At 46.1% G+C, this 10256-nt stretch overlaps 1 protein-coding gene across 2 annotated transcripts; it reads right to left on the reverse strand.

The window, feature by feature from the left end:
* Nucleotides 1–70: 70 nt before the first annotated feature.
* LOC129184728 (CREB-regulated transcription coactivator 2) lies at nucleotides 71–8000 on the reverse strand. 2 transcript variants are annotated; one of them, XM_054780964.1, is made up of 15 exons: nucleotides 7663–8000; nucleotides 6513–6614; nucleotides 6313–6429; nucleotides 6173–6234; nucleotides 5650–5718; nucleotides 5324–5430; nucleotides 5148–5227; nucleotides 5020–5069; nucleotides 3916–4181; nucleotides 3423–3844; nucleotides 3147–3353; nucleotides 2880–3062; nucleotides 2707–2778; nucleotides 2314–2485; nucleotides 71–2231 (listed from the first exon to the last, which is right to left on the reverse strand). In XM_054780964.1, exons 1-15 carry the CDS (start codon nucleotides 7831–7833, stop codon nucleotides 2041–2043), a joined length of 2271 nt encoding a protein of 756 aa, XP_054636939.1. In that variant the 5' UTR covers nucleotides 7834–8000; the 3' UTR covers nucleotides 71–2040. The 2 variants fall into 2 exon arrangements, with proteins under 2 accessions (XP_054636939.1, XP_054636940.1); XM_054780965.1 differs by lacking the exon at nucleotides 5650–5718 and having other exon boundaries at nucleotides 7663–7998.
* Nucleotides 8001–10256: the final 2256 nt, after the last annotated feature.

A 10256-nucleotide genomic window follows, 5' to 3' on the forward strand; every position in this document is an offset into this window, starting at 1 on the left:
TGTTGCGTGTGCCTGACGCAGCAGCAAACCGACGAGCTTCACCCTGAATGTTAAAACTTGGTAAGAACAGTTCATATAAACACTTGGGTTTATTTTCTGCAAAATAATGTCAAGTTACAGCTTCTTTATAAATCTCTGGTAGCTGCTTTGCAAACATATGTACAAGATACGTGACATTCCCTGCTTATTACAATTATAACAACGACTTCAACATGAACACGTACTTAAGCCTAAAAGCAACAAGGAACATTAACAATTAAAAGCAAACGTCTGTAAAAATGTGACAATATGAAATATGGCCTTTAGTTCATCCCTAACACCAAAAGCTCCCCCAAATGGCAGAGTCTAGAACTGCATTGTGATTCTATTGCATAAAACCCATCTAAAAAAGGTTTGTTTTTGTTAACAGCGTTTAAAGTCCTTTGACATGGTTTTCACCTTTTTAGAACCAGCGTGTTTCTACTTCCTATTCAAAGAGGAAGTCACTGTTAAGGCCGTTTGACTGGATAACTTGATGTGTGTTGGTATAACGTCCAAAGAACAAACCTCATAGGACACGCTGTAACATGCATGGCCACCAACTTTCAAACATTCACAGCATCCTCTACTCCACCAATGAGGCCTGAGCACAAGCTGACTTACTGCTGAGTCGTGCTAAACATGTCACCTTTTGTGCAACATTCCAAAGTTGACTGAGGCTGTGTGTCAATTGGTGAACTTGCATACTTAGACTTAGTCTTGTGAGTGCAATAAGTTCACACTGAGAAGTTCGACAAAAAGCAGTACACAGTCAGTACCCGCATGTTGCAGTGATGGACACTTGCCACCCTCAAGAGTTGCCATCTTGGCTACGTACTAGAAGGGGATAAACTAGCAAACCTTTCCAAACTTGAAATCATGATGAAAATGATTCCATTATGGTCAAATGGAAAGGTGGGAGAAAAAAGATGGCAGATGGGGTGATCCAAATATTGGTGATAATCCATCATGTGGTTTCAACTAACCATTAAAAAGGAGAGAAGACCAAGAACAGGAAGACAATGACAACAAAGAAAATGAAGATGAGGAAGAAGATGACAAATTATTAATATTTTCGGTAACTGTGTGACAACAGTAAAGGAATTGGGACAGCACTAAACTGTCAAAATTCAAATACTCAGGAACTAAGTACACAGTGTACACAGTATACTTATTGAAGTGTACTGATGCAAGTATTCCATTTGAGACACAGCCTATGAATTGTTCTTTCCAGATGACAAATTTGTGCCAACTGAATGCTCGGCCCTAATGTGTGTTATTGTTTACAGGAAATGTGGGAGCACAATTGAAAAAACAGCTTCCTGTGTTACGAGCACGCCAGCGTGCGTCGCATCTCAATGAGTTTTGCTGAGGCGTGCCGAGGGCGGGGCTACATGCTGTCAATCACAGTGAGTGCATTCTCGTACATTCTTATTATTGGTCGATCAAAGTGCCAAGGTAAAATCTGGGTTAGTTTGTTCCTTCGGTTTAGTTGAAGTTTGTATAAAAAAAATCAAAATCAAATTCTTCCTTCGAAAAGAAGCTGCAAATTAAGCCAGCGCCAGCGGGTCATGTGATCCATGCAATCATGACAATGCTAATAGTGCCACCTGGCGGCACAACAAAGGCCGTAGGCCATGTGCTCTATTCCTCTCGAGGTTGCATAGCGACATGAGGCATGAAAGCGTTTTGGCATGGCGAGGGGTAAGCTACTTCCTGTCATTGATGGCTGACTTCCTAATGAAGCAGTTCTGATCTGAAGGTAAACAACGTAGCGGCGGCTTGGCTGATTGCACGATGCATCTGCAGAAGGCGTTGCAGCTTTTGACAGAAAGGCGGCGTCGCTTGTTCCCTGCACAGTTGCATCTTGGACACTCGTACAAGCTAATGCCTAAAAACACAAGCTGCCCCCTGCTGCCTTTCACTCTGCGGTCCACCCTCTTGTGACCAACATTGCGTCTTCTCCGCCTTCAACTGGCGCCCACTCGCCTGTCCCACTGATGTCCTGTAGGGGGAGCCGCCTCACTTGAGTCTGTCGGAGCGAAACGAATCCTCCACAGCAGGGTCGGCCAGCATCAGGTCACCCTCCAGCATGTCCAGGGCCAGTGGGTCAATCCTGAGGGGGTCGTCCAGGGAGAAGGGGTCCATTTCAAAGCCGGGGACATGTGACAAAGCGCTGGCAATCTCTTTGGACAAACCCGGCGGCGAGTCGCCTGTAGATACAGGGAAACATCAGTCGGACAAAGCAACGTCTTGTTTGGTAGCAGTAGACAGCGCGCGTGCTCGTTCACCCACCGGTGAGAATGATGTTAGGCACGTTTTGCCGAGCATCACTGCCGCAGCCATAGTTCTGGTTGTTGAGGAGCGTTCGCTCCACCGACTCCGGCGCCACCTGCATGTCAGCACGGCCGCTGCCCAGTCCACCATGGTTTAGTGACAGGACGTCGCCCTGCATCTCAGCCGTGAACTACAACAGAAGATTATATATAATGCACCAGACATGAGCGCGCATACGACTCTTCCTGTACGCGACATTGGCGGCTGGTTAGAGCCTCGCAGCCGCTAGGGGGCCCCAAACACTGACACGATCAGTCGTTAAACAAGCCAGGGCCCAAAGCAAGATTTGGGTCCCCAGATGTCTAGAACCTCTACTGATCCACACACTCGTAATCATGTGACGTGTGTTACCTGTTGGTTAGACTTGGAGCCGAGCTGCATGCTCAGGTACGAGTCATCCAGCAGAGAGTTGAGCAAGGCGTCCTGGAAAACACCACCCATTCATCACATTACCATGACGACATACACCAAGTCCTGATTAGTGCACAACACGACCAGCAGGGGGTGACAGAGCTAACACTCACATTGTACAGGTCGGAGGACAAGTTATGGCTCATCTGCTGCAGCTGCGGGAGGTTCCCGCTCCTTTGTAGCTCCGCCTCCTGTTTCACCTGACACTGGGAGGTCAAGGAGCCATGGAGGTACTGGTCCAAGGCACTTTTATTCTTTACGAGCGGCGTGTTGGCTTGCGAGCTGCCTGGGCGTTGCTACACAAACACACGACAAACACACACAGTTGTCAGAAGCAGATGGGCAAAGCTGACCACAGCCGACGGTTCAGACACACGTACCGCCGCTGCAAAGTGCTGAGCGTTGAGAAGGTTCTGTGACGGTTGCGTGTTGGACCGGGGCTGCTGAAGACGGAGCATCTGTTGTGGTTGATGCTGAGTCAGCAGAGGGGACTGCTGGGGGGTTTGGGAGGTGGTCTGGTGCTGACTGAGCGGGTACGGAGGTAAGCGCTGGTCCAGAGGCAGCTTGCTGGTGTCCAGAGGAACGCCCTGCGTGGGAAGCGTCCAATGTCAGGTGGCCATTTTCAGAGAGAGGGAGTGTGTGTGTATGTGTGTTACCTGCGTGATGGAGGACAGCGTGGGGGAGATAGTGGGGGAGAACTGCTTGGAGAGATGCCGCCGTGTATCCCCTCCCATGGGAAGAATAAGCGGTGAGAGATGGGCTCGTCTCCGCGGCGATGTGCTGAGAGACGGCGTGTAAGAGGCGGAGCCACTGTAGCCGGGGTTACCGCTAGAGGCCGACTGGAGAGAGGAGCTACTGTGGGATGAGTGCAGCGATTGGCTGCTGAGGGAGGAGGGCAGGGATGGGGAGGAGCCGAGGGACGACTGCAGTGAAGGGTTGCTGAGCGATGAGTGCAAGGAGGCGGAGCTTAGGGAGTTGGTGAAAGACTGGCTGCTGAATGACGCCTGGATGTTTGGGTTGCTTAGCGACGACTGCAGGGAGGGGTTACTGAGCGTGCTCTGTAGCGACGCCAGCAGACCTGAAGGAGGAAACAAAGATGTCTGATTGGTTTACGTAGTGGATGGTGTGATGTGACATCAATCTTCTTACCAGGCGTGTGATGGTGGAAGGCGCCGTTGCCTCCCGCTGCGTTGGTGGCGGCGTTGATGCCCAGCTGTGTGAGCGTGGACGCCAGGTTGCCTGTGCTGCTGCACCCGCTCAGGGAGCCTGGGTAGCCGGGTTCGTCCTGGTCCAGGGGCGTAGGCAGCGGCGAGGGGAAGTGGAGGCTGGACAGGTCAGGCAGCGAGCCGCCCGTGTTGAGCACCGAGGGGATGCTGTGGGCCGGGGCGGACTGTTGCTCTGGCGACATGAAGACACTGAACACAAAAATGTTGTTTCAAGTAGTTATTTGGAAATGAAACAGTAGTTAATAGGGGTGGTACTTGTATTCATAATCCACCACCATTATTCAGTAGAGATGGGGAGCTGACAAGCTGCAGGGTTTCTGCTACATGTAATGGATCGTGGCGGGTAACCACGGCTCAGTAAAAGCCAGCACACCTTGGAAATGAAATGAGTGCCGTGGAGAACAGATGTCGGCAGGCACACACGGATAATGCAACTTTCATCTTTATTATTTCGATTACAGATAAACTAACTCAGCGGTAAGGTGCCTATACCTATCATTGAAGTTATCCGTTCACTTGTAGCAGCTATTTATGTAGAAAAAAATTTCAATTGTTTCATGGCTGCGCTTTGCGTCATCAACTCTACTGTAGAAATGCGTTTCCAAGTTCATTTGTTAACTTACTATTTGATGATGAATTGAAAATTGCCCCACTGCTGAAAGCTTTTTAATATCTTGCCTTGACTACGGCTGCATTGCCTTTTCCATAATCCTTTTATCCATCCATCTTTAGCATCTTAATATACAAAATGTATCAAAGTGCCCTTAAATTTTTCTGTACACTATATATATTTGTATTTGAATTTTTATTTGGAGAATTACCTGTTTTTTATGATTCATTTTAAAAATCATTAAAGAAGTTTTAAAGAAGCATTAAAGCAATTTTATGTTTTGCATTTTGTTTCCTTCATGTACCGAAAATTAACCAAGCCATTACCTTAAAACCCAAATATGTGCCGAACTGTGACAATGGCGTAGCGTTACACCCCAAAGTAGTTAAGTAAGTAAGTAAGGTACTTAGGACGTACTTGATGTTAGGAACCTCACATGACTTTGGTCTGGAGCTCAGCAGAGGAAACTGGAGGCGGGGAAAAACACACATCAATCACCTTGTTGAGGACTGGTGCACGTGAGCACAAGCGTGAGGAGGCATCACCTTCTTGGAGTCCCAGGCTTTGAGGAGCTTGCCATCATCGAGGACGTTCTCTTCGATAGGGGGGACAGGATAGGGAAAGACTGGACGACAAGCGTGTGCACGTGTTAGTGTGTTGTCGACAGGCTGACGTTTGGTTTAGGGTTGCAGTGAGCGGGCTCTAAAATTTAATGTCTCACCGTTGCGCCTGCCTCCATGGGACGTGAGGGCAGAGCCTCCCGTGGCGAAGGGGTCGCCTGAGGGCGGGTTCATGACGCTGGTGTGGAGGGCGGAGTCAGAGTTCGTCCTGTGGGACGACACACACAGTGGCTGTTAGTGAGCCAATCAACAGAGTCGACCAATCACAGCCTCCATCGTTGACGCCATTACCAGGCCGTGGGCTGTGATTGGTTCACACAAACTTACCTGCGTGTGGCAGAAGGAAGGAAAAGTAGAAGAAAAGGAAAAAGATTTATTGATGCAGACGGAGGGAGGAAGACGAAGGAGGAGGAATAGGAAGATTCACCTGTTGAGTGCAGTGGTAGGGAGACGGAACAACTGGCTTTTATCCCCCGGGAAGATTCCGGACAAATTCCTTTTCATGATCGACAAGAAGAAATCGTTATTTTCCTCTGCCCGGCAAGAGCACGGAAAAGAGAACATTCAAAAAGAGAGGAAGAGGAGGCAGCATCAGGAAGCATGAGATGAGGGCAGGAAGGAAAAGTCCAAGTAAACTTCCCAGAAGGAAGCGACTGGATGCCATGGAGGCGTGTGCCCGAGAAGCCATGTGCCTTAGACGCACCTCTGATTAGAAAGCGCTGGAAGGATTTCAAGCAGATTCCCACAAGAAGGTGGGAGGAAAGGAGGGAAAAGAGGTAGTGAGAGCTCTTCCAAAGTTGTGCAGCTTCCTGTCTTCCAAGCTAGCATGTTAGCGGTCCAAAGCAGCAAAGCAACAAGACGGAAACAGAAAGTATGTCTCCGAGTATGTGTCCGTAAAGACACACAGAGGCGGGCTAGTGGACACACAGAGGCGGGCTAGTGGACTCTACCTTCTCCAGCTGGGGTCAGGGGGCAGGGACAAGTAGGCGGAGTTAGATGAAGTGTTGTCCACCTGAGGTCGTTGGTTAAGCAAACATCGAGCAGACTTTAAAAAAAAAAAAGTCAACAAGGAAGTTTAGCTAAAGGATACTTGGCGGTTGCGGTACGGCCTGACTGGCGAAATGAAACGGCGGTCTCGCTGGACCCTCTCCACCAGGCCGTGATGACGTGTGGAGCGACTGGACTCCAGAGTTGACGGGAAGGAGGTCTGCACACAAACCCAAGTCAGAGTGAGACCTCCATAACACGCCACATGGCATAAAGAAGTGCTAGAAGGAGGTCCGCACTCACCTGCAGGTCCTGCGGGCTCCGGCCGATCTGGTTGACGTTGGGAAGCGAGCCTCCGTAGTACGGACCTTGACTCCGAGCCAGGCGGAGCTTCTGGGCCTGGAGCTGCTCAAAAGAACACAACAGGTTGGTTCTCACAAAAACTGAATTTATTCAGGTCCACTTCCTGTCTGGAGGTGGGCAATGCCCACAGTGTGAAGACATGAAGAATAATTTGTAATAAAGCACCTTTACCTTTTTAACCTTCCAGTAGAAAGTAAACAAACAGAGGTGCATTAAAGTCCATAAGCTGACAACTAGTGAGTTGCTTTTTTTTTTTTTTTTTACATCATTCATAAATAACTTAATACTATTCACATCAATTTACCTTCCCCACAGGTTTACTAAAGAATATCTATCAGTTCACATGCAGAACAGAGTGTGGTCAACTGTGACATCTGCTCAAGCAATAATTACACATAAATGCATTTTGCTCATTCTGCAATGTTGTACATACAGTTACTTATTGTGATATTGCACATATAGTAAATATCGACGCTTTTTTACATTCTAAAAATTATTTCATACAGTTTTCTTGAAGTTGCACTGCAGATAGAGGGAAACGTAACTTAAATCCTTTGTGTCTTGGACCCATGCTGAATTGACAAAGAATCTTGACATTTCAATCGTATTTTCTAATGCACGCTTTCATTTGCTTTGGCAGCCAACAGCCACAGCTTGTTTCCAATTAACGTTAACATTTATATACGTGACTTCCATGACCGCCGAATGTAAAGGGGGAGTGTTGGGAATAGCGAAGTCGCTGTGCTGCAGTCTTTGCGCTCGTTGTGTGTGTTAAGTTCACAAAGTGTTGAGAATGGTAGAAAGTGTGAAGGGAGTTCCGCTGCCTACAGTGAGCTGGATGACAGATAGTAAACAAGCCAACTAGCCGCAGAAGCTAACATGCTAAGTAAGCTAACAACAATCGGAAATGGACGACGAGACTCTTCTTCTTTTTTACACATAGGTGGGGAATAAAGGCGACTCGACTCGTTGCTCTCAAGTGTCGCTGTGAACGGAGGAGGACCGTATCTCCGAGGCTGACGAGCCCGGCTGAGGCCTGCGGTGGGGCGGCCATCTCTCCGTGAGCCTCCGCCTCTCGGGTCTCACTCACCCGCGTCGAAGTGATGTCCATCATGACCTCCTGGAAGGCGGCCGTCTCCTCGGCCTGACGCTGCGTGTGCAGGGCGATCTTCTCGCTGAACTTTCGGGGGTTCGAGGCCCCCGACCCGACTCCGGGACCAGGGCCGGGGCCGGGTCCACAGCCACCTGAGCCCGCAGACATGTTCGCCAGCGACGAGACCAGTTTGACGTGCGCCGAAGATCGTCAAAGGCTGCCGCTCGGACGCGAAGGGCTCTCACTCTGCAGCTATCTTCGGGGACCAGAGGTAGGCATTCGTTGCACGCATTCAAAATCGATATTTCAAAGATGACTTTTTTTTATTATTCCCGTGCGCCCAGAATACACACAAATATAATAAGCAATGAGTAGTCAGCCGTGACAGTAAATCTGCCTTTGGTTTTAATGTGTGTCTGGGGGTGGAAGACAAAGAACATTTTGGAACTTTATGTGCTTTAAAGGGGACAGACTTATAACCCCTGGCAAATATGATGGAATCACTAGTCTTGGAGGATATTCATTCAGTTGTTAAATTTTGTAGAAAAAAAGCAGATCACAGACATGGCACAAAACTAAAGTAATTTGTAATGGCAACTTTCTGGCTTTAAGAAACACAATGAAATTAAGAAAAAATGGTCGTCAGTAAAACTTACTTTTTTAGACCAAGCAGAGGGACAAATACGGACTCACTCAACTCTGGGGGAAAAAATTATGGAATCATGGAAAAAAAAACAACAAAAGATCACTTCTACACAGCTAGTACTTTGTTGCACCACCTCAGGCTTTTATAACCGCTTCCAGTCTCTGAGGCATGGACTTAAATGAGTGACAAACTGTACTCTTCATAAATATGGCTCCAGCTTTCTCTGATCGCTGTTGCCAGATCAGCTTTGCAGGTTGGAGCCTTCTCATGGACCATTTTCTTCAACTTCCACCACACATTTTCAATTTGATTGAGATCTTGACTATTTGCAGGCCATGACATTGACCTTATGTGTCTTTTTTATGCTCTATGGCAAGATGCATTATCGTCTTATCCTTTCAATTAATGGGATAAGAAAAGTATCCAAAATGTCGCCGTAAACTTGTGCATTGATTGACGATGTAATGACAGCCATCTCCCTAGTGCCTTTGCCTGACATGCATCCAGATATCAATGACTGTTGGAATGTGCAGGTTTTCTTCAGGCAGTCGTCTTCATAAGTCTCATTGGAACGGCACCAAACAAAACTTCCAGCATCATCACCTTGCCTAATGCAGATTGGCAATTCATCACACTGAATATGACATTCAGCCAGTCATCCACAGTCCACCATTGCTTTTCCTAAGCACATTGTAACTGTTTTTTCTGTTTAGGTGTTAATGATGCCTTTGGTTTAGCTTTTCTGGATGTAAATCTCATTTCCTTTGAGGTGCTTTCTTACAGTTCGGCCACAGACATTGACTCCTGTTTCCTCCCATTTGATCCACATTTGTTTTGCTGTGCATTTTCTGTTTTCAAGACTCCTTGCTTTAAGTTTTCAGTCTTGATGCTTTGATGATTTTCTTGGTCTACTGGTATGCTTGCCTTTTAAAAGCCTTCCCATGTTGTTTGTACTTGATCCAGATTTTAGACAGTTAACTGTGAACAACCAAGTCTGGTTGGTCGAAAAAAGTAACTGTTATTGACAGTTTTTTTTCTTAATTTCTTTTAGAAAGTTGCCATTTGAAATGACTTTAGTTTTGTGTCATGACTGTGATCTTTTTTTGTTTTGTTTTGTTTTTTACAAAATTAAACAACTGAATGAACACCTTCTGAGACCGATGATTCCATAATTTATGCCAGGGGTTGTATTAAGCCTCATGTTGTCTTATATATATGAAGTCTTCCTTACATACAGAGATACCTGTACATATGCACACTCACAGTACATACGTACTTCCCCACATTACTCACTGAGTTATCCAGGGTGTTATTATGTTGTTGGTTTTATTACAGCGACGGTGATTTCAGCAGTATGACTATATATATATATGTGTGTATGTGCGGTATATATGTGTATATATATATATATATATATATATATATATATATATATATATATATATATATATATATATATATATATGTATTTATGTATGTGTATGTATGTATATATGTGTGTATATGTATTTTTTTTTTTTTTACAATGATGTGCATTACAGTAACTTTGATTCTATTCACTATCATGGATAATCATTTCATTACTACAGTTATGTGTGACTGTTTCAATGCGGTATTATCATGGTGATCACTATCATAATTCATCATTTCATGACTGCTATTGTGTGCGACTGTTTCAATGCAGTATTGTCATTGTGATCACTGTCATAGGTCATCATTTCATGACTGCTATTATGTCTGATTGTCATTGACAGCTTTGTCATTGTGGTTGTTGATATTGATTTGTCCTTTATCCTTGTTCGTCTTTATAGTTGTCACGGACATTTATTTGCTGATGTCGTTCGGTATGTTTCTGTTGTTCTGTCACAATTGTTGTTGTTGCTGCTGTTGTCCTTGTCTCTTGTCTCTCTTTTTTTTGTTTTTGTCCCCTCTCGCCCCCCCCCCC

This window comes from Dunckerocampus dactyliophorus, chromosome 7, assembly GCF_027744805.1.
Source record: "Dunckerocampus dactyliophorus isolate RoL2022-P2 chromosome 7, RoL_Ddac_1.1, whole genome shotgun sequence".
Classification (NCBI taxonomy): domain Eukaryota; kingdom Metazoa; phylum Chordata; class Actinopteri; order Syngnathiformes; family Syngnathidae; genus Dunckerocampus; species Dunckerocampus dactyliophorus.